The sequence below is a fragment of the Kwoniella botswanensis genome, chromosome 1 (assembly GCF_036426115.1).
Source record: "Kwoniella botswanensis chromosome 1, complete sequence".
Classification (NCBI taxonomy): Eukaryota; Fungi; Basidiomycota; class Tremellomycetes; order Tremellales; family Cryptococcaceae; genus Kwoniella; species Kwoniella botswanensis.
The window spans coordinates 3,412,575-3,435,285 of NC_088599.1; the positions used below are offsets into that span (position 1 = coordinate 3,412,575).

The 22,711-nt window shown below is 43.3% G+C and overlaps 8 protein-coding genes across 8 annotated transcripts; 5 read left to right on the forward strand and 3 right to left on the reverse strand.

Moving 5' to 3' along the window:
* Nucleotides 1–114: 114 nt before the first annotated feature.
* Nucleotides 115–784, forward strand: L199_001307 (uncharacterized protein; the record flags this gene model as incomplete). The annotated part of the gene is made up of 4 exons (XM_064887062.1): nucleotides 115–203; nucleotides 297–376; nucleotides 452–512; nucleotides 673–784. The coding sequence occupies 4 exons, from the start codon at nucleotides 115–117 to the stop codon at nucleotides 782–784; spliced, it is 342 nt and encodes a 113-aa protein (XP_064743134.1).
* Nucleotides 785–1,397: 613 nt separating this feature from the next.
* On the forward strand, nucleotides 1,398–3,083 carry L199_001308 (uncharacterized protein; the record flags this gene model as incomplete). The annotated part of the gene is made up of 8 exons (XM_064887063.1): nucleotides 1,398–1,665; nucleotides 1,819–1,869; nucleotides 1,927–2,031; nucleotides 2,131–2,479; nucleotides 2,526–2,574; nucleotides 2,678–2,720; nucleotides 2,764–2,793; nucleotides 2,881–3,083. The coding sequence occupies 8 exons, from the start codon at nucleotides 1,398–1,400 to the stop codon at nucleotides 3,081–3,083; spliced, it is 1,098 nt and encodes a 365-aa protein (XP_064743135.1).
* Nucleotides 3,084–4,301: 1,218 nt separating this feature from the next.
* On the forward strand, nucleotides 4,302–7,278 carry L199_001309 (uncharacterized protein; the record flags this gene model as incomplete). The annotated part of the gene is made up of 14 exons (XM_064887064.1): nucleotides 4,302–4,637; nucleotides 4,720–4,773; nucleotides 4,833–4,877; nucleotides 4,955–5,018; nucleotides 5,143–5,277; nucleotides 5,346–5,490; nucleotides 5,571–5,726; nucleotides 5,799–5,970; nucleotides 6,037–6,157; nucleotides 6,210–6,578; nucleotides 6,656–6,729; nucleotides 6,795–6,974; nucleotides 7,040–7,168; nucleotides 7,249–7,278. The coding sequence occupies 14 exons, from the start codon at nucleotides 4,302–4,304 to the stop codon at nucleotides 7,276–7,278; spliced, it is 2,010 nt and encodes a 669-aa protein (XP_064743136.1).
* A 373-nt stretch (nucleotides 7,279–7,651) lies between these two features.
* L199_001310 (uncharacterized protein) lies at nucleotides 7,652–9,657 on the reverse strand (the record flags this gene model as incomplete). Its single annotated transcript, XM_064887065.1, has 3 exons — nucleotides 7,652–7,663; nucleotides 7,748–8,609; nucleotides 8,720–9,657. The coding sequence occupies 3 exons, from the start codon at nucleotides 9,655–9,657 to the stop codon at nucleotides 7,652–7,654; spliced, it is 1,812 nt and encodes a 603-aa protein (XP_064743137.1).
* A 2,382-nt stretch (nucleotides 9,658–12,039) lies between these two features.
* On the reverse strand, nucleotides 12,040–16,067 carry L199_001311 (uncharacterized protein; the record flags this gene model as incomplete). Its single annotated transcript, XM_064887066.1, has 13 exons — nucleotides 12,040–12,096; nucleotides 12,187–12,519; nucleotides 12,598–12,798; nucleotides 12,862–12,934; nucleotides 12,998–13,013; nucleotides 13,094–13,421; nucleotides 13,541–13,809; nucleotides 13,865–14,047; nucleotides 14,124–15,384; nucleotides 15,455–15,555; nucleotides 15,616–15,762; nucleotides 15,823–15,902; nucleotides 15,964–16,067. The coding sequence occupies 13 exons, from the start codon at nucleotides 16,065–16,067 to the stop codon at nucleotides 12,040–12,042; spliced, it is 3,153 nt and encodes a 1,050-aa protein (XP_064743138.1).
* A 411-nt stretch (nucleotides 16,068–16,478) lies between these two features.
* Nucleotides 16,479–18,913, forward strand: L199_001312 (methylenetetrahydrofolate reductase; the record flags this gene model as incomplete). Its single annotated transcript, XM_064887067.1, has 6 exons — nucleotides 16,479–16,769; nucleotides 16,863–17,187; nucleotides 17,303–17,943; nucleotides 18,047–18,430; nucleotides 18,546–18,665; nucleotides 18,749–18,913. 6 exons carry the CDS (start codon nucleotides 16,479–16,481, stop codon nucleotides 18,911–18,913), a joined length of 1,926 nt encoding a protein of 641 aa, XP_064743139.1.
* A 431-nt stretch (nucleotides 18,914–19,344) lies between these two features.
* L199_001313 (uncharacterized protein) lies at nucleotides 19,345–20,288 on the reverse strand (the record flags this gene model as incomplete). The annotated part of the gene is made up of 4 exons (XM_064887068.1): nucleotides 19,345–19,469; nucleotides 19,590–19,701; nucleotides 19,934–20,099; nucleotides 20,182–20,288. The coding sequence occupies 4 exons, from the start codon at nucleotides 20,286–20,288 to the stop codon at nucleotides 19,345–19,347; spliced, it is 510 nt and encodes a 169-aa protein (XP_064743140.1).
* A 280-nt stretch (nucleotides 20,289–20,568) lies between these two features.
* Nucleotides 20,569–22,606, forward strand: L199_001314 (diphthamide biosynthesis protein 1; the record flags this gene model as incomplete). The annotated part of the gene is made up of 7 exons (XM_064887069.1): nucleotides 20,569–20,755; nucleotides 20,835–20,970; nucleotides 21,041–21,093; nucleotides 21,175–21,243; nucleotides 21,324–21,870; nucleotides 21,938–22,181; nucleotides 22,259–22,606. 7 exons carry the CDS (start codon nucleotides 20,569–20,571, stop codon nucleotides 22,604–22,606), a joined length of 1,584 nt encoding a protein of 527 aa, XP_064743141.1.
* Between the last annotated feature and the right edge of the window lie 105 nt (nucleotides 22,607–22,711).

The following is a 22,711-nucleotide window of genomic DNA, read 5'->3' on the forward strand; positions in this document are numbered from 1 at the left end:
AATCAATCAATCAATCGATCTGTATCTTCTTTTTTTTCTTCGTCGTCTTTATCCTTTCCTCCCACATCAGATATCCATCACATCACAACGCACCTTAAACTAGGACAAAACAAAATGTCAGCAGATCAACAAACAGCTGTTTTCCTCCATGACAAGATATTGGCAAAGGCTATGACATCGGATTTACATCAAGTGGAAGGAAAGTGAGTGTGAATCTTATCCTCGTTAGACATCCACCTTTTCCCACTCACTGAAGTAGCATGGCTGATGGTAGAGCGATGTGTCATCCTATCCAGCTGGTATTTCAAAGAAGCCGCATTGATTGACAGATCGAGGTACGAAGAAAGTGACACTCATACCACCTGTCCATGGAAAGGTCAGTCTGAATGTTGATTAGTAATCTCATAAGGATAGTTGAGCTGACGAGATCATACTGTGTCACATACAATAGGCGAAGCGAGTTATTTCAATTATAAGGACGATGATGGGAAGATCATCAAGGATATTGCATGGTGAGTTAACGATCCATTCTGCAGTTCATCTCACACAGTACACATAACACAATATGGGTCTCTATATCCATATCAACATAGTTCCCTTCACACGGCCTTGTATATTCCTATTTTCCATCATCTCCTCGAGACTAGTGCTGACGATACCCTATGTATACAGGTTCTATCCCAAACCCAAGGCTGGTACAGGTGCAGAAGAAAAGGTTGGAGGTAGAGTCGCTTTTTACGTTGGTAAGATTGATGGATTGAGGGTCGGCGCTCCGTCCATCTAGGATCTCGGCTCAAGACGAATTGTAAGATGTTCGAAGGAAGAGTATGGGCTTGAAGGAAGGAATAAGGGGGAGATGGGCATGAGACTTTCGTCGTAATCATGTCGAAGTACAGTAGCTTACTCGTACCTCGTATAGTATGAAGATGCATCGATGCATCAAATGTGCGTACAGTATGTCGTCTACGCAATGTGGCCTTGGTTTCATGTCCGCTCTTAAAAAATTAATATCACCATGCTTTTCCTCTTGTCCTCTCCTTGCCTGTCTACGACTAACTTCGCTCGTAGGCCTTGTCAGCTCAGATAAGACCGAGCACATCAGTGCATTTAAGCTTACGATAACTCAGCAGTTATCAGGTTCCCACCGTTGCAGTCAAGTGAAAAACCGTCGTTATCTCTTATCTCATATACGCTGCATGTTTTGGTATACGACATGCGTCGTAGAGCGTTTTGATTCCCACAGGATTGTAGACGTCAACCAGTATACCTCAACCAGTATGTCTTATGCGGTATCAATGTGTCTGCGGGAATGACCTTCTTCTTCTTCTTCTTCTTCTTCATCTCACATCAGCTCAATCCACACTGAAAGGATTGCACATCAATTGACTCGACTCACAATGGATTCCGTCCGACACCAAGACCCTAAGAGTACCAAAGTCATTCACGACAAGAACAATTCCAATGGCGTGGTAGATGGTATGATCACCACTGAGGACCTTACCAAAACCGCCACTACCGTTCATGATGAGCGTGCTGATGGTGATTCGACCGAGAAAATCACCTATAAAGGATGGGTGGCGGTAGATCAAAAAGCGCTGGAGGGGAAGGGTAATTTGGTATATAAGGAGTATGAGCTTAAACCTTGGGATAAAGATGATGTCGAAAGTGAGTCTAACTTTACCGAACGAGGAAAAGGGAATTATCTCTTTGACCAAGTTCTAGCCTTTCTGAGTATACTGTATGACCATATTGTTTTTCCCTGTCATGTTGTGTCGGGCAAAGGAAAATTAGGCTGATCGGATTGACCTGGTTGTTCAGTTAAGGTGCTCCATTGTGGTATTTGCGGAATGGACGTCATGGCCCTCTTGGGTGGGGAAGGATAACTTCAACCTGATACTTTTTGCGGACACGAGATTATCGGTCAAGTCATCAGAGTAGGAGACAAGGTTGAGAATGGTCTTAAAGACGGTAATTATGTGGTAGTAAGATGGCAATCCGATTGTTGTAGGGAGTGTCATGAATGTAAAACTGGTGAGTATTGTCCCTAAATAGAATCAAGCAGATGGTCGGTATTGTGGTGTACTGAATTTGCTGATCATATGAGGCAATCTGCTATATTGTGCATTTCAGAGAACGAACAAGCCTGTCTCAAATTGACAGTAACATTCAATTCAACTTACCATCGAGGCAAAGCCACCAATGCACCTTCCAAAGGCGGATTCGCCAAATACTGGCGAGGTCCAAGTAAATTTGCTATCCCCATTCCCTCGGGGTTAGGCCTAGATATAGCTGGACCATTGATGTGCGGGGGAGTCACCATCTATTCTCCATTGGAAAGATCCAAAACTGGTCCTGGGAAGAAAGTTGGTATAGTCGGTGTAGGGGGATTGGGTCATATGGGAATCCAATTTGCGAAAGCTATGGGTGCTGAGGTTACAGCGATTTCTCGATCGGAATCGAAGAAAGAGGATACCATCAAGTTGGGTGCGGATAAGTATGTGGCTACTGGAGATGATCTGAAAAAGGCTTTTGGGGAGTACGCACGATACTTTGATTTGGTCATTTGTGCGGCGAGTGAGCAGTTCCTGCTGAATTACCTATATTGAGAACCCTTTCCAATCATTTCTCTCAGGTTTGATCAGATACTAATGGTGAACCCTTCCGACTGTGTCTATAGACCCATCCAATTCCACTTGGCCGATTACATTCCGATCTTAAAAGTCGAAGGTATATTTTGCTTCACTGGACTTATCCCTAATCCAGTTGAAGTACCTATCTTTCCTTTGATTGGAAGTAAGTCAATGACATCTTTACTTTATTCACTTCTTTTTGTTTTCTCTAGGAAGATCACTCTGACCAACATCTCGATCAATGTTGTAGGTAATGCAATGATAGCCGGATCAGCTATTGGTTCACCCTCAGTTATGCTTCGGATGTTGAACTTTGCCAAGGAGCATAACATCAAACCTTGGCTTCAAAAATACAGTATGGATGACTTTAACGAAGCGTTGATTTCGTTCAAGAAGGGCGAACTGAGATATAGACATGTTTTGGTCAATACTGATCAAGGTGGTGAACTATGATCTGGCTACTCGGGCAAGCTCAAACAAGGCCGAGGAATGATTAAGGAGTGTGTTGTGATATCTGAAAGAAGAAGAAGACTAGGCGTAAAAAATATAATGTACCTTGTAGCTTGAAACAACTGTTACCGTGAAGAAATGAAAGAATCAATCTGATACCTCAAGTTGTCATTGTTGTAAACGATGTTGCATGCGAAGTAAAAGAGACAGAGACATGGAATATGAAAATTTTACTAAACTCATTGCGCCTCACAACAGTCATTTCCTATACCAACACCGCATGATGCCTGTGAGAGATTCACCCCCCAATGAGTGAAGCGGGAAAAGTCATCAAAACTTAGTCTACGCATCTTTGGATGGTCGACTACCTTCTTTCTTCAAAATGGTGCTGGCACTTTCGATAATTCCCAGATGTTGCCTGATTGCAAAATTCCTTTGAGCCAACGCATTGTTTGAGGGATCATCTATAAAGCACGTATCACAATCGGTGGAGAGCGAACAACTTTGGTCAGCATAACTGTATGCAAACAATTTGAAGGGTAGATAAGAGAATACGATTCAACTTACCGGAAAATCTGTTGCCTTTCCACCCAACTTTGTCAATTGCAGGATCGGTCTAGAGGATAAAAATACATGATAGACGGTAAGATATTTCACAAATTAGTCGTGAATCTTGTTCCACAACTTCTCTCGGAGAAAGGATGCTCTATCGGCTGGAAGGAGTTCATCACTCAGGAAACGACATACTTTATTTTGAAAAGGAGATGACTGACCATTTTCGAGCTGTTGTGCAAAAGGGCCATCAAGATGCCACTTGGAAGGTTATACTTTAATGAAGGGAAGATCAGACTCCCTCTGGGAGTAAGACCAGTATCACTCATTGTATGGATTCGTTATGCCTACTATATGTCTATATTCTCCTGGCATGGGTCTATAATGAGTATTGAGCCAAGTCTGGAATGCCATTATATCAAGACGAATGAATGGTGTGTCACCACGATGTTCGATCATGCGGACCCTTGTTTATCCTGAGGAGCACCTCAATCACATGTCATTTATTTTGATCGTGTTTTTGTGGGATATTTTGAAAAGTTACTTGCATCTCAGATCTGATCAGTACATAACTCTCTTCTCTTCTCGTCCTCGTCTAAGCTGGTATACCCAGATCAGGCTATATCATGAAGCAGACCAGAGCGTACATAAACCAATAGCACATCCGAAATGACATCAACCCATCATCGGCGTCCATCACATTCCTCTACCAGCCATAACCTCCCGCCCTTATCTCCTTCCATATCCCGTCCTAGACCTATCCCACCCACCAACCCACCTGAACCTCCTCTCACACTCTTACATTCTACCACCTCACCTATCACACCGTATCGTACCACCTCCCATGCTCCGAGGGAAGATGACGATGAAAAGGGGAAACGAAAGAGGAAATGGTGGAGGGTTAGATTAGGGTACGGGATGTATAATGATATAAGGAATAGGATACCTTGGTATATAAGCGATTGGACGGATGCTTGGAACTATAGAGTTATACCTTCTACATGGGTACGTCTACATCTTCCCCTCTGGACTTGCCTGTAGCCAGGTCATCGGGAGAGGGAAAAGCTAATGGTAATGATACAAACAGTTCATATTCTTCGCAAATGTCTTGCCGGGCTTAGCATTCTCTTTAGATCTCATAGTGAGCTAAAACGCTATTCGATGTGATGCGCAATCAACTAACAGGACACTGTCAACAAGGAAACTACAGGTCAATATGGTGTACAGGAGGTTTTGCTATCTTCTGTGAGTAGTCCAAACCCACCCGTATACCGCTTCCGATCGAGTAAAGTAGCTTAAATTGTTCACCTGCAAACCAACAGTTCATGGCTGCTTTTGTCGCTTCTTTCCTGGGTGGTCAACCGTTATTGATATCAGGAGTGACGGGTAAGTTTATATCCCTTCGTGATTCATTGTCCAGTGATCTTCGAATGTTTTGAGGAGGTATACTGCCTTCATAGTCAACACGCCTCGTGAGAGAGAAATCAAGCTTACTGAACTACTCGTCAAGGTCCCATAACGGTCTTCAATAAGACCATATACGATATATTCGAGAACAAACAGAATGGACCCAATTATCTTCATTTTATTGGTTGGACGTACCTATGGGCAGCGATATTTCATTGGGTAGCGGCCGTCATGAATGGTAAGCCTGTCATCCGTATCTATATGCTTTCGTCATTGCTCATATCGTCGTGTCCCTGTTGGTGGTAGCTGTCCAAGGTCTCAAATATGTCACTCGATTTTCATGCGATACATTCGGTTTCTACGTTGCAGCTGTATACGTCCAGTATGGGATACAAGTGGTCACACGGCAGTTCGGCCAAACCTCAACACCAAGCGCTTTCTTGGGCATAATGCGAGTGATATGACATGATTGCAAGTCCAAACTTCCAGATTTCATTTGATGCTGATCGTTCCTGTATGATGTATATACAGTCTAGCGATCCTCACACTTGTCTTACCGCACTATTTCAACTCGTTAGCCAAATCAGGTTATATCAATAAACATTTCCGGAGGTTTTGTGCCGATTATGGTATGCCCATCACTATCATCGCGATGACCGGTCTAGCATATTGGGGAAGGTTCGATCAGTGAGTCCTCTTTAATCTGCCCTTCCTAACGTTGAAAGTATCAACTAAGTGTATTGCTTCGTGCGAAATCAGATATGTTTTGGAAAATGGTATGACCCTTCCCACTACTCCCACTTCGTTCCAACCTGCCAGCGATCGACCTTGGCTCGTTAGGTTTTGGCAATTAGAGGGCAAATGGGTGGGAATCGCCTTACCGTTCGGTTTCGTACTATTCATATTGTTCTACTTCGATGCGAACGTATCTGTGGGTGTTTTAGCTTTCTTTCCCGATTGTCCATTCAAGCAGAAGCTGATATTGTCCTTGGTTCAGTCGTTGATTGCTCAAGGCTCAGAGTATCCTCTACGGAAACCACCAGGGTTTCATTGGGATTTCTTCCTACTGGGAATAACCACATTCATAGCTGGTTTACTGGGCATACCAGCTCCCAATGGTAAGCTGCATTTGTAGTCTTTATGGAAAGCAGCTAACATGTCATGAATCAGGTTTGATCCCTCAAGCTCCTCTACATACCGCTTCGTTGGTGGTTATGGGCTACGAGGATGATTCTGCGACTTCGTCAACTACTGCCATCTCACCTACACCGGAAAGGTCTTCATTGGACCGACGAGAAAGTCAAACGGATATACAGCTGGGAGAAATGGAAAATGGTAATGGTAGTAACCTCAGTAAGGCAGAACAGAACGGTTTGAAAAGAAGAACGAGTATCCCCGCAAGCGAGATTCGTCGGAGAGGTAGTCCTACCGATGACGAGGTTACCATGACGAGGAATACGAAAAGGGACGAAGATCGAAGGGAAGTACCTGTCGCAGTGGTGGAACAGAGGGTATCGAATCTCTCTCAAGGATGTTTATGTACGTGGACACCTTTCAAATTTCATCTGTGTACCCGTGGGACGATTAGGTCTGATGAGAGTGTATCCTATTGACAGGTCTGATCCTCATGACTAAACCATTCGAGCATGTCTTAGGACTAATTCCCAAAGGCGTCTTAGCGGGATTATTCGTAAGTCCACCATACAAAACCATATTACAAGGCTTGAGTTCGGGCTGATGCTTTGGATGACATAGTGGTACATGGGATCCGACGCATTGTTAACATCAGGAGTAACAGCCAAGATCCTCTATCTGATAAGAGATAAAAGGGCTACAAGTCCTTCCGAGCCATTGCATAATGTTCGGAAAAGCAGGATACTTTGGTTCACTATAATTGAATTGATCGGATTTGGCGCTACGTTCGCCATCACGCAGGTGAGTCAACATCCCTTGTTCGTATTTGAAGTGGCATTGCTAATGTACGGGTTTGTGTGATGTAGACAATAGCAGCGATTGGATTCCCAATTATAATCATGTTGCTTGTACCTCTACGTATATTGATCGTACCCCGTCTGGGCTTTAGTGAGGATGAGTTAGCAATCTTAGATGGGGCCGTAGCGAGTCCATTTGTGAGTTGACACTCTCTTCTGACGTAGAAAATGTTGAAGCAATTTCTTCTTGCTGACGATTGCGAATCGTCGTTTCATAGACAATGGAATCTGTGGGAGGATCTATATAATCTGTACTCAACATCTAATCATCACCGCTTGTATCCACTGTATCGACCGCACATATCATATAGACTCGGACATATAATTTAATATAGTAATCTATAATATTTCTCATTGACCCCTGCATTTGCGCAATCCTTCGGAATAATTGTCTGTGGTCCTCGTCTGAAATACCAATATTACGCATTCACGTAGGACACAAGAATATAAAAATTGCATCCCAAGATATAAGATATATAATCATGCAAAGTTCGTTATGAGACAGTTGTATCTTTAAGGCGTTTTACGTTTTTATACTGTATGACTGTATGAGTACCGAACTGATTGTGGTCGACGACCACCCGTAGATTGATCATATTTCTATCTATATACACTAACATTCTAGATTCCGACCTACAGAGAACCAACATCCCAAGATCAGTACTTTTGCATATCGCGAATATACTGTTTCAGATTGAAAATGCAAATGTGACTTACCTCATTCTGCAATAAGAATCCAACTCTTCTTTGAGATTTCGGTGCTGTCCTACCACCTGTCGTCCTCATTTCCTGACACACGAATGAATCTGGTGGACCAGCCCAATCTTCCAATACGTAGTTACCAGAATCATGAGCTGGATCATCACCGTGCGGTCCACCAAACAGATCCAGTGCCAATTGAGTATGTGATACACCACCATAGGTGGTAATACATCGGGGGTTGACCAATATCCTAGCAGGGGTAAAAGCAGAGTTGGGAATGAGGAAAGCTGAAGCAGGAAGTTCTTGGGGTTTTAAAGGTTCTGGTGCAGGGTTGGCAGCATCTTCAGCCATTGCATCTACATCCGTACCTGAATCTTCATCTTCTTTACCTCCTTCAGCACGTTCTTCAACTTTCGGTTCATCCCTCTTACCCCACTGAACTGCGGATTCAGCTTCCAGTCCCAAATCGCGTTGGTGGACATCGAAATGTTCAGATAAATCCCTTTTGTGTGCTCCAGTCAATTTCTGATGACCCTTCTTACCGCCTTTCAAACCACCTCTAGCAGCGTCCGTCCATAGATCCCGACAGAACCACATCTGTGTAGAATCCATACAGGCCATTTCGGGATCCCAGTTAGGTTGTTCTTGCGTAGTGGACAAGTTGTGAGATAAGGGGGATGCTCGATAGTGGATATCTCGATAATATGATTGTTCAGGATCGACGACGTGAGTACCGGATTCACAACAGTATACTTGGAATGGTAAATGGTGGGTGAATCGCTCGGTACCGGTCTTATCTCGTGGTGGACCTGCTTCGGGTTTAGAGTTGGATTTGGCTTGTCGGAAGAGGTTACCTTCGATATCTCGAGTTCTCCATCTGGCATAGTGAATCGATTATGTTAATATCAACACCAACTTGACCATTTTGCACGTGAGGAGATAGCTTGTAGGAGGGGTACTATGAGATATGCAGGATAAATAACTCACCGATCAGAGAAGATGAAGAACCCATTATGTTCTGCCCAATCCATTCCACAAACCATCGCCGCGTTGTTCGCCTCACTAACCCTCAAACTTTCTAAGACATCATTAGGACAAGTGAAACCCTTCAACCAAACTACTCTGTGGAACTTGATCGATCTTCTATGCCAGAGTTCATGTAAAGGTTCCAAAGCCAGGTTTCTAGCCTCCGCTTCCTCTAATGGGTAATAAGTGGCCGCCGGATCAACAGTCATAGGTGGAACTCTTCTGATTCTAAATGCTATACCTAAGATAGTCATGACCGCTTCGCACAGATCTGCTAGAGTAGGAGTGGAATCGGTCGAAGCTTGATCTAACATCGATACGAATATATTCCTTGTACCTAATCTTCTTGCTAATTGAACGATGATTGCCAATTGATCCACTAAGAAATGATCTGCGGAGTGGATAACGATAGCGATGTAGTAAAGATGATCTTTCGAAGCCAAATCTTCATAATGATCATCTCTACTATTTTGTCCAAAAGGTCTAACCAATGTTGGACAAGCTGATGCTACCCATCCGTTGAATTGTAATAAATCATCTATCACCGTTCTCATCACTTGAGTATCCAGATGAGCAGTATCCTTTCCAGTGATGAAAGGTTTCTGAAATCTAGTCCAGAAATCTAATAAACCTTCTGAAACTTCCTGGTCAAACATATCTGGTCGATCATCTCTACCTTGTCTTGATTGCAGGAAAGGATATTTTGATACGTCGAGATACTTGTCATTCATCAATACCCTCTCGAAAACACCGTGCGATTGAATCTCCTCTGATGGCGAGTTTGAAGAGAAGAATAACGCTCGAATGACCAGGATTCCGAAGAAGGCCAAGGCGGCTCGGATGGCCAATCGCTGGGTATGAGGAGTAAAGGTAATGGATGGGGTGGAAGAAGGGGGCATGCTGGGCGAATTGGTAGTAGGTGATAGAGGACGTCTTCGACGAGATTCACCGATCCCCAAGTTGGGGAAGATAGGCGAGGCTACAAGCGAATATATATTAGCTTTTGGTCAAGCACGATATATTAATGACCTGAGGTGTGTGGAATACGATAAGAGTACAGAAAGAGAAGAGTAGAACGATCATCACGTACAGGAAATTTTGTCAGGTGCTCACGAGCTACCTATTGTAGCTCGATCACGCGAAGTACAGATGAAGTACTATATATAGTCGTGTGGGGATAGGGATAGGCGAGCAGGAAGATCTGTCTGCGCTCCAGGATCTAGAAGATATGGCGATTGGTGATCTGATCTGCGGTGGAGATCGGACAAGGAATTCCTAGCACTGCTTTCAAAATTCGTTTATGTCGACTGCCAGGTTGGTCTGGTGATCTAAGGAGTAACGATCAAATGGTCTTGGCCAGCTCGCAGCTGTATCTATCTCTGAAATGTCTTCTCCTTCTATCATCTTGAGCATTGATTGATGAAGGATAATCCGCGTCAAAAGGCAGCATGGCCAGGAACCGAACAAGCGCGTCCTTCAGACTGGATGGTCTATTTCCGACTGTGGCACATCGGTGGGCAGATGTGGCGAGGTGGTGTGGTGGACTGTATCCATTCGGTCTCGAGCTTCTTTTGATCATCAAGCCATCAGCAAAATTTCTAGCGAGGTGGTACACAAACAGAGGAGCTTCATGGTCACTTAGGAATGCTGATCTGGGCATTCATCAATGACCAGACTCAACAGCATTGAAGAATTCGACGGATGAACCATAAAGGAGATCCTCCTTTGATGTCAAGCAGCAGAAGCGTATGGTCTCTCTTTAGTCCTCATTGGCTGCCTTTGGGGATGTCACAAAGGAGAATCAGGTCATCATTGGACTGCCTCTCACTTCCAATGAGCACCGTAGAGCTATATCACAAAAGACTCAGTAGCTCAAATAGCTTCACCTTTATGGATGTCATGATGACCACGGCTGTCAGAACGTCTGGTAGCCTATATAGCCGGCGGAAATTCCGAGTTGTCGGAATTCCCGATTGTTCCCTTTTGTGGTTCAATGGTTACGACCGGCTACGCCAACCATTGTGACACACCCCCATAGGGGTAAGAGTGCTGCACCCTTGTCGCCTCAATCGCAATATCGACAGCACTTCTATGATGGAGTCGACCCTTCCGGCTTCACTGCGATGTCGGCGATTTGGATAGCCTTGTATTGTCAAATCCCACCTCGGGATATGGTGTTACGTTGTTTCCCGAGGAACAACCTAAATCAGACGATGGACTCAGTGTCATCACATGTACAAATAGTGCCAGATCAGATCATTTCAATGATCGGGCGTTAGAGATAGAAGCTGAACGTGTGAGTTTCCATTAATTCGGGGGAGCTTACAGTACATTGCAGTAGCTTGGTAAGGTCCTGCTAACCCATTTTATGGTTATATACAGTTAAGATCAATTGAGAATAAACGACTATCTAGTGAGTACATGATCTGTAAATGTGAGATTATCTTTTATGGTTTGTGCTGAGATTAGACGCGGTCAGACGCAAAGGCAAGCCGAGATTTCCGAAGACGTCAAAAGGACAAATTGGCAGAGATCCCAAGATTGGAACAAACGATTGAAAAACAATCAACCGTGATTGACAATCAATCGCGGAGAATCGAACAATTAGAAAGATATATAGAATCATTGGGGCTGTTGGTCCCCCAACCGGAGCTGTCCAGGGATTTCGATTTTGGTCAAGAAGAAGAGACAACTCAATGCTAGTGTCAAATTTTTCTACCCGTTTAGGTTCATTTATGGCTTTGTGAACCTCCTACAGTCCCGCAGTGTTCAGTTGAGTAGTTTTCTAGATTGGGAGAAGGTTGTTCACGTACTGTACAGAGGACATATTGTACAACGTCATTTTCCCATTTCTACTCTGGATTTCGGTTTCTTTGCCCTTCGTCTCCTTTGGTAGAACAGGAGAAGTATGACTGATATGTGTATGTATAAGAGAATACCCTTGATATCAATGTGGTTTTCGTAAGATCAGTACTGTCTCAATAGCCACTTTCAGAACGACCAGGTAGCTAAATCACAGTTTGCGATTAAAAGGTGAAAATTGTATCACCTGCCAAAGTCGGGAAATTACTTGTAAATCGTATCAGAAGAGGAGATAGTTGCTTTTGAGAATTGCAAAAGTAGGAAAAATCGGTTGTAATGTCGATACTAAAGTTGAGAAAAGGTACCAACAGTTAAGTGTCAAAATGACTATGCGGTATATGCATACAACATTGATAAGATGATCGATTCCTTTGATGATATGTTTGTAGATTGTGAGGTCTGTTGTCAAGTATGAATGATTAATTTGTATCTAAGAATGTTTGTGTACCGAACAAAGTTTTAGCAGCCGCAACGATCTATCGAAGATGTACAGCATTGACATCAGCAACCTTCCGTTGGGTCTAATCAACCGTATCTGCTATCCGAGCAGAGCATCGCAAACTCACCTCTTCAAGTATATTACAGACCTCCCCCAGCGCTTCATTCTCCGCCATAGCATAAAGAATAGCCATCTCAGCTTGATAGTCCACCTCGCCATTACCTTGAGCACTGGAAGACCGGTTCATAGCGATAGGCGAAGGTGAATTACTCCTATTTCTACCTCGTATATCTTCTTCACTGAATGTATCTCTGAACGCACGGATGTCTCGTGCATGTTGGTCGGTAACTTCCATCAATTCCGATAGAGGTGATCGAGGGGTAGGAAGGAATTGAGGAAGAGGGGAACGAGAATGGAAGGAATGTGCGCAGGCCCATAGGTTAATCAGGATAGTTGAGATCTGAGATAAAGCTTTAAATGAGCCCGGCCCGTCTCACATTCATGAGAGGAGCAATCCCAGGTACATATTTTCACTTACCAATTCCCTTCGTATAGGTAATACATCCAATACTGTCGCTTTCCTGGGGACACTAAACCTCAGTAACCTAATTTCTACCAATGTCTCCAATAGTCTTTCACTGGCATCGATGATTTCCGAATACAACCTGACCGGTCGAGGAAGTAAGGAGATTTCTTGTCTTTGTATGGCAACTAGGGTTCGGGATAATGCAAATTCGCGCTGGTTGAGCAGAAGTTCGTCATCAGCTATCAAGAACATGCTATTAGCACCCAAACTACTCACCTTGATTTTAGCTTCCAGGTCGTCGTACTGCTTATCGTCAACCCTGTAAACAAGAGATGACCGGACTAGGTCTCTACGATAGACAATCGATCAGCTATTCAACCTCAGATGCGGTATAATTCATATAGCTGCTTACCTGCTCATTCTTAGGTCTACGCGTGGTCAAATCCTAAATCAGCATCGTTTCCATCTCCAATTGCAGATACAATATGGTGATGCTCAAGGGACTTACAAAATTCCGTGATTCTCTCCATCGTCCCGCCTACGGCTCTGAAGTACTGTACTCTCGCATGAACCGGCCAGACAAATGACCCAAATAGTACAGCAGCAAAGGTACCAATCATGATATCCGTGAACCTATACCAAGCTAAAGTGAAATACGATTGACCGTGTGATTCGTTCAGATACGTTATGAACAGTAAAGGGGGTAGAGTAATTCCAGTGGATACACCCAGACCTGGAGTTGAGGTGTTGAAGAGGATATGCCACGAGATAGGTACCGTACATGCTGTTGCTAGTACGACAAGAGCGTATGGGTTTTCATGGGCTATTATTGCGCACTATGCAGAGATGATGCGAACGTTAGCATAAGTGAACATGATGGGCTTATGAAAATGATAGACGGATGATTATGAGAATCACGGATTACTGGCCATGGCTTGATGGATTGATCACTCACGATGTACCCCACGACAGCTCCGATGAAACATCCCAATCCCCTCAAAAACCCAACTTTCAGAATCGCACCGGTAGTGTCTTCCAAAACAAACATGTAAGATACAACCATCCATCCTCCACGAGAGGTATCATACCACTTTCTTCCAGCATGATCAGAAGGTAGAAAGGCAGGTATGGAGAGGAGCGAGATTCCTAGACCCATTTTAAGGGAAAAGAGAACATGTCTTGAGTGTTTGAGTTGATGGAAGAACCGAGATAACATGATCCGAGCTGTCCTTATGAATTAACATCAAGGTTTATCTACAGATAGAAAATGATTACTTACCTCTGACAACTCCATGCTGATCCCACCCTCTTCTCCAAAATCTGCTTATACTATCTCGCATATCTCCATGTTCGGTAACAGGCGATCGTCGATGATGCAAGGTCGCAGTGACAAAATCCATATCTTGATATTCTTTCGTTTCGTCCCTGGGTTGTTCTTCTTCCATCACCAGATCAGTTTCGTCTGCGCGACAGGAGGATTCCTATATCAGCTTCAATGACCAACTGGCAGTGTATGATACTATTTCGATTAGACTTACTGGGTGGTTGGCCATCCTGCGCATTTTCATCATCTTCATCGTTATCGTGTCTCATCCATCCCAGTCTGAAAATTGCTATCCAGCTAAAAGGTGTGATTTCTCTGGCTCCCATTCCAATGACCGTGTTTGTGATTCCATGCACATCCCGAGCCAGATCTAAAAGAGCAGTCATGTAAAAAGCTAATCTGAACCTATCTTTGTTTTTCAATAGATCCGTCACGTCTGTCGATTCTGAGAACGATACATGTGGGTGTATCGGATTTGGTGTCAGAGGCGAATCAGAAGAGGTCGATTGGGTATGTCGCAGATCATCGACTCTTCCTCTTTCAGGATTCAAGCCTTTTTCTGTCCCACTCAATAGAGTTCCCAAAGCCCTCTGAACGTCGGTTAGGACATCTTCCAGATTGACTCTAGCATCGAACAACTCTTCCCTCGTTTTCGCATCCTCTACCTTATTTGCACCTGGCCAGTGGAACTTCTCTGCGAGCGTGAGACTAACAAGTTGAAGTGAATCTACGATAGCTTGTACGAGATGCTGACTTGCGTCCTTCAAATCAGGTCGGGTGTTAAGCGGTATACTCCTATGTGAGTCCGAAGGCCTACTATAGTTGCTAGTAAGATGTCGTAACTTGTGTCTGGGCCAAGTATCAACACCCGATGCTTCTCGCTCTGATGATATTGACGCTCGAGATCGATGTCGACTGAAACTCAACGATCGACGATGTTTGGGTGTACCGCCAGCTACGCTACTCGGTCTCGAAGGTGGGAAAGATTTCTGAAGAGCAGCCTGTATACGTTCCCCAGGTGCATGACTTGTTTGACCGAGTAATGGGTTCCTCTGAAGTTTCTGCAGAGATTTGATGACTGCCAGTAAAGACGTCGATTGTCGTTCCAGTAGTCTACTATCCTTAACGTACGATGCACTGGATATATGCAGATTTGCTACGATACCTTTCAACTGCTTGGCGAGTTTGTCTTGGTCAGGTGTTTCTAACGGCTGAGTTTGTGCTTCTAGGGTTTTATCTGAGCCGTTTTCGATCTTGTTACGCCTGTCATGTTGATGTGTTAGGGGATGGTCTACATCTAACAAGTTTGATATAGATAAGGGAAGCAGTGAACATATCGTTTTGACTGTGTTGTCGATCTGTACTCCGATCTGATTGTGAGATTGATGAGGTGCCAATAGGAGGGTGGGGATTAAAGCGAAAACAGCGGAAAATATCACCACGTAGAATTGTTGTAGGAAATGAGCGGCTGTAAGCTAAATGGTGAACAAGAGAACAATGAGTAACGATTTCCATGTTACAAGCAGAGTCCAAATATACACTCACGTGCGTTATGGACTGTTGACTAGTCAGCATGAAAATAGGAAAGAAGATCGCAATTTTGGAGAAAGCATTCAGCCGACGGGATTTACTACGTATAAATCCGACTATATATCAAGATTAGCATCAGGTTACGTCCCATTAGCAGAAAGAAGGTACAAGCTTACCGACTAATGCTAGTAACGAAAGACCCAATCCAAGAATGGCTCGACTCTCAGCTGAATCCGCCCCATACTTCCTTCCACACCATGCAGCAACTGCCAAGGTCGCCGTAGCCCATACAATTCCAAGTATACCACCCATCGTACCGAGAACTGAAAGCGCATAAATCAGCTATGCATCGCTTCTTGTGAAATCCTGAGGAGACAGCTCACCAGTTGCTTCTAGCTGTACACTTATCCTACCTCTCGGGAAGAAGAAAATGAGATTCGAAGTATACACAAGAAACGCCCACCTGCGAGCAGACAACAGGCATTAGTATCTCGATAATGCTACCTGGAACGAATGATACTCACTGCCCAGCAATCTTAGACCAAGGTCTTATTACTACGAATACGAAACTCAATAAAGCACACAGAGTTGGTATAGCCAGGAGTCGTATCCTGTTCAACCAGTCCATCGTTTCTCGTTTCTCAATACTACTTGATGATTACAAGAGCCCGAATATCCCAAACTAATTCGATTTTCCCATTGTTACCAATCTACTATTCTATGTTGTTGCTATACACACTTTCTATTCCATGGCAATTATAATGGGTCTATTGATACAAGCATGTTGTGAAGTGAGAAAGTGAAATTCTGATATCTATTCCAGCTGAAGATGGGTTTATTTACTTCGCTTGAAATCACTACGTAATTGGCTTGATTGCCGTCGGAACACGGAATCAAATCAACCTGTCTTTTGTAAGATATGGCGAGATCCGAGTTTTACTCGAAAATACAACTACACCACAACCTGGTTGTTTTTCGCTCTACACCTCACTCTCAGTCACTCGATAGCACCTTCCACAACACCCATATTCATCCCATCATGCCAAAGATTACCTCTCTTCTGGAAGATCGGAAAGGTCCATTCCACACCTTCGAGTTCTTCCCCCCAAGGACGGAAGCAGGTCTGGTCAATCTACTCGATCGTATCCAGAGATTGGCTTCAGCACCTCTACCTTCACCTTTGGCGGTATCAGTCACTTGGGGAGCTGGAGGCTCAACAGCGGATAAATCCCTGGAACTAGCTGAACATATCACCAAGCTGGGTCTGGAAGTGATTTTGCATTTGACATGTACGAATATGCCGAAAGAGAAGGTTGATCAGGCTTTGGAGGTGAGCCTCTCTCACTTCTCTTTCCTGCTCATTTCCGCATCTATCATTTCCTGTATGTATGCTCACTATACGTTATGGTTTCTGGATGAGTAGAAATGCAAATCACTCGGAATCCGAAATATCCTAGCATTAAGGGGTGATGCACCCCGATCTGAGGAATATTCCACCGAACCTAATCCTCAACCAGACTATTTCCAACATGCCGATGACCTAGTCCGATATATCAGGAAGAACTATGATGATTATTTCAGTATTGGTGTAGCTGGATACCCAACTCCTCATCCTGACAGCGACTCACCTGAATCGGATTTAGAATACCTCAAAGTGAAGTGTGATGCAGGAGCGGACTTCATCGTCACGCAGTTGTTTTATGATGTTCAGGGGTTTTTGGACTGGGTGAAAGTTTGTAGAGAGAAAGGTGAGTTGAGCCACCGACATTTGTCACAGATACTCCTCAATCCTTCTTACATACTCCTTGCAGGTGTATTTGTCGTCGTGTACTGATATTATCGGCATGACCATACCTTCGATAGGTATCACACAACCAATCATACCCGGTATCATGCCCATCCAGAACTTCTCTTCCTTCCGAAGACTAGTCAATCTCACCAAATGTCCCGTACCCGAATCAATCTCTTCCGACTTATTGCCAATTTCATCGGATGATTCGTCAGTGAAAAAATACGGAGCTGAATTAGCTTCTAAGATGGTCAAACAGATCTTAGATTCTGGCTTGGTCCCCGGAATCCACTTTTGTACTCTAAACTTGGAAAAATCGGTTAGAACCATCTTAGAAAACCTCAATTGGACTGCCAATTCTACAGTTAATGTGGAGAAATCACCTCTGTTGAGACATAATAGGTTAATTGAAGATGATCAACCTACCACCAACGGTGCGATAGCTATCAATGGTCACTCAACATCCAACCACAATCATCAAATATCGGAATTATCCATCAGTCCAAGTGAAGCTAGTCAAATCGCACAATGGGGCTTACAACACCACTCGTTACCACCTGTTCCCAAGAAAGCTGCTATCCAAGGTGGTGCGCCCTCGAATAGTGGTCAGGGCCAAGAAGATTCTTGGGACGAATACCCAAATGGTAGATTTACGGATGTAAGATCCCCTGCTTATGGTGAGATTGACGGTTGGGGAAGTGGTTTGAAGATTACCGTGAGTGAAGAGATCTGTGCAATTCCCGCATCATAGCGATCTATCACAAACGTATCTGTCATATATACATCCCACTTTACTAATGCGTGTTCTAACTCTGCAGGCTGCCCAAGCATTGAAAGAATGGGGTACACCCACGACCCTTTCTGAGCTTTCGGAGTTTTTCACTTCGTACCTCAAATCATCTCCTCAGACACCTACCACCCCTTTCTGTGACTTACCACTATCCCCCGAGTCATTGACAATCTTACCGTATCTATTGGAATTGAATTCGGCGAAAATGAACTGCTGGACTGTGGGTTCACAACCTGCTGTGGATGCTGTCAATTCCGAAGATCCCATACATGGTTGGGGTCCAAGAGGCGGATATGTATTCCAGAAATCGTTCGTGGAGTTCTTCGTCAAGCCCGATGAGGTCAGGAAATTGAAAGAGAAGGTTGAGAGGAGAGGCGGGGGGAAGATTAGCTTCTATGCTGGTAATAAGAAGGTGAGCTGTCTGTCTCATTAAACATACATCCACATTGTGCAGAAGTCATCTTTCACTGTGATCACTAGTGTCTTAATGAACATCCCGATTGATATTCGATCACTTTGAATTATAGGGAGATTTCAAAACGAACACTGAAGAAGATACTGTCAACGCAGTTACATGGGGTGTTTTCCCAGGACAAGAGATCGTTCAGTCTACTATCATCGAAACTGAATCTTTCTTAGCCTGGAAGGTGAGTTGGGTGCACTTAAAAAGTATTGAATTGGTACTTGAGGCTCATCTTGCTGATTATGTTGCAATCGTTGTGCAACGTAGGAAGAAGCATTTGATATTTGGACAGAATGGTCATTACTTTATCCTAGACATTCACCCGCACGTAAATTGTTGGAAGGCATAGCGAGCGAATGGTGGTTGGTCAGTTTGATCCATCATGATTACAAGGATAAAGAAGCTTTGTGGAGGTTCTTGCTTGAAGAGTAGAAATACAACCAACGTTAACCAGCTCGCGGTAAATGATCAAAAAAATCAAATTCAAATTTAGAAGGAAATAAAAGGAACAACGAAAGAAAAGAACATAGAAATAAATAAGTAAACGAATGATAATCTTGTAAGCATTTATACTATACAATCCAACTTGTAATCTCTCACCGAAGAGAAAAACTATATATATCCAGCATTTGTATCATCTAGATCTTTATATATAATATGAATGCAAGAGAAACCAACCCGATCCAACTCGGTTGAATATCATATCAGATTAACATATCCACTCAATGTGTACATTCTGGTGCTCGCACATGTCAGAGTGAGTATACTTCGATCTTTGAGTGACTCTGCCGCGATATCATCATGTACTGTACATATAAATTACACTGATGGGTTCAATATTACTATTTTGGTTTATCTTTCAACTACTCTTCATCACTTCCATCCGTCTCACCTTCCCTCTCATGTTCCTGTGCATTCATACTAGCCAACAAATCAACTTCCACTTCTCCTCCTTTCTGGTTCTTCTTCATCGACTGTAGACGTTGTCCTTAAAATTTAACAAATACAATATTAGCTTCCAGATGATATAAGATCTTGCACCATCTGCAGAAGAAGTGATTATCATGATAAATCAATGAAATGGCAATTAGTGGGATGCACAACTCACTGAAGATAGTGGCAATAGCTTCGTTCGTCTTTCTATCCAATTTTGACATACGATTGTTCATATCCCTTTTCAAATCCCAATTGGCCCGTTTAGGTTGGATATTGAATAGGTCCTACGATTCATGTCAGAGTATTTCCGTTAGCGCACTCCTCGTTTTTTTTGTATATCTCATGAATATATGCCCTTCTCCCCGTATGTAAACCAGCTAAAACAACCCTACCTCCCTTTTTGATGACATCTTGTATATATCCCATCCCATCCCACGATAAATCCCCATTCCTTTGCCTACTTCCAACCCGACCGCTCTCCTTCTTTGGTACAAGTTAAGCAGAACTTGGACTCACCAGTTCCTCTTTCCTCTTCTCTTCATCCTCTTTGATGATCTGTTCCGCCAGCCCTTCAACATTCTTCTCAACCGTATCATCATTATCATTCTCCTCTTCCTTCCCTCTCTTCCGTAATGTACGTGTCTCTGGATCATAGTTCCTCTGCTTGAATGCGAAATGTGATCTACCATCGTACAACACACGATGCCCCATAGGTCAGACTACCTTTTTAACGATGAGAGAGAAGTAGAGGGTGGTGGACATACGATTCTCCATTGGTATCACCATTCACATCTTTACCTTCTTTCCTCCTTCTCAGAGCTATCAGTCTTTCTTTCCTTGCGGCTGTATTGGCAGCTAAATTGTTCTCCATTTTGTTCCTCTTCGAATGTCCTTTGTTTGCCAGATTGATAATATGATGAGAGAAGGATTGAGATACACTTTTCAACAACTTGTATCTTACTTCGAACTTGACCCAACAAGGGGAAGCAACAAGATGAACCAAGGATATCAACCGTGGGAAATTAATCGTCAGCAAGTCAATTTGCCACCAGGGAAAAGTTGAAAAAGCGTTTAAACCACATTAAAACCCATACCATCTTATAGAGCTCTCTCCATTCTATAACAATCATAAGCAAGCGTAAATAAACACAATGGACGCAGTAGAAGGTATAGAGAAACCTATCAACCCCAAACCAAACACCAAGCCTCGAAAGAGATTCGTGGGAAGCTCCAAAGCCGGTAGTTCATCATCGTCGGGTAGAACACCAATAAGAAGAGTTGCGAATCAGATTCCGGATGATATACTGAATGATCCCCAGCTGAATGCTGCTATAGCAGGTCAGTCGAATTTCTTCATACTCGGCCTTGTCTCCATGGTCGTGATTGTAAGTATAACTCACATGTTGGTTTTCTGTAGGATTACCGGGAAATTACAATTTCGAGATACACAAGACTATCCATCACATCCGACGAGATGGTGTGAGATCTGTTGCATTGCAGATGCCAGAGGGTCTGATGATGTATGGATGTGCGATTGCCGACATTATCGAAACGTGAGTATTAGAAACAACCCCTTCATGGTGTGGATTGTGCTTTGCATTTACTAAAATTGCTGATTCATAGGTTCACTGGTGCTTTACCCATGTTATTGGCTGATGTGACTTACGGAGCATGTTGTCAGTTTTCCTTTTCATCTGCAGCTAAATATAAAACTGTATTCTCCATATAGATAAGCTGAAATATGGCAAATTGAACAGGTATAGACGACTATACAGCCAAAGAGATGGGTGCAGAAATGATAGTTCATTATGGACATTCATGTTTGAGTAAGTTGAATTTATCAGTCGACTTCATACTCCCATAACTGACTAGCTATGAAAACCATTACCAATTTTGACCGATGTAGTACCTGTATCTCAGACGACCTTGAAGACGCTATACGTCTTCGTTGAAATATCCATTGACACCAAACATCTATCCCTATCTGTTCGACGCAATTTCCCTTCTTCCCGAGAAGCCTTCCATCGATTGGTCTTGGGCGCAGGTGCAGCACAGCCAGGATCGAAAGTCCCTATCCAATTGGAGGAATCAGACCAGGTCGCCCAGAGCAAATCCTCAACAGCTACAGAAATATCAAACGCTCCCGAGAAGGAACAGACAGAAGAAGAACCACTACCAACGAGATTAGCTTTAGTCTCCACTATCCAATTTATAGCTTCCATTCAATCCCTTCGAGATGATTTGGAAAAATCCATGCCACCTCTAGAAGAACAGCAACAGGATACTGTGACAGAAAAGGAAAAGCAGGATGGGCCGTTAAGTAAAGTTGAAAAAGGTGAAATAGGAGTATGGAGAGGGAAGTATGATATCACCATACCACAGGTTAAACCTCTATCACCCGGTGAGATATTAGGTTGTACGGCTCCGAAATTGGGTGAAGTGGATGGATTGATGTGAGTGGTCTGTCCTCTGAGTAGATTCTTTTACAACGGTAGCTAATATATAATTTTGTTCTCATAGATACGTAGGAGACGGTCGATTCCACCTCGAATCCATTATGATAGCGAACCCATCCGTCCCTGCGTTCCGTTACGATCCATATTCCAAGAAGTTTACGAGGGAGACGTACGAGCATACTGAGATGCGTGGAATAAGAGGTGACGCCGTCAAAGAAGCTAGGAAAGGGTTGGTCGAGAAGGGAAGTGGTAGTTGGGCGGTGTTATTGGGTACATTAGGTAGACAGGGGAGTTTGAGCGTTTTGAAAGTGAGTATGATTATTTTATATTCATAGTCTCGCTGAACTCAAATATCAAACTAATTTTGATATATTGTATCAAATAGTCAATAACCTCAACTCTCCCTACGAACTCTATACCTCCCTTATTGATCCTGTTATCTGAACTATCACCTGTCAAATTGTCATTATTCTCTCAAGATGAAATATCAACATTTATTCAAACTTCTTGTCCTAGATTATCGATCGATTGGGGATACGCGTTCTCCAGACCGCTTTTAAGTCCTTATGAAGCTAGTGTAGCCTCTGGTAGGATCAAGGGATGGGCCGGTCTTTCACTTGCAAATACGAATGAAGAAAAGGGACAGGAGAAGGGAGAAGGGGATTACCCAATGGATTTCTATGCGGATGCAAGTCTAGGTCCTTGGACACCTAGACATAAAGTCAAAGCTTGATTAGTTAAGTGTACAGATGCACAGATGTAACATAGGATAGGGCAGGAAGGGATATGATAGTATATGCATTAGATATAATGTTGTTGTACGTGACACTAAATAATA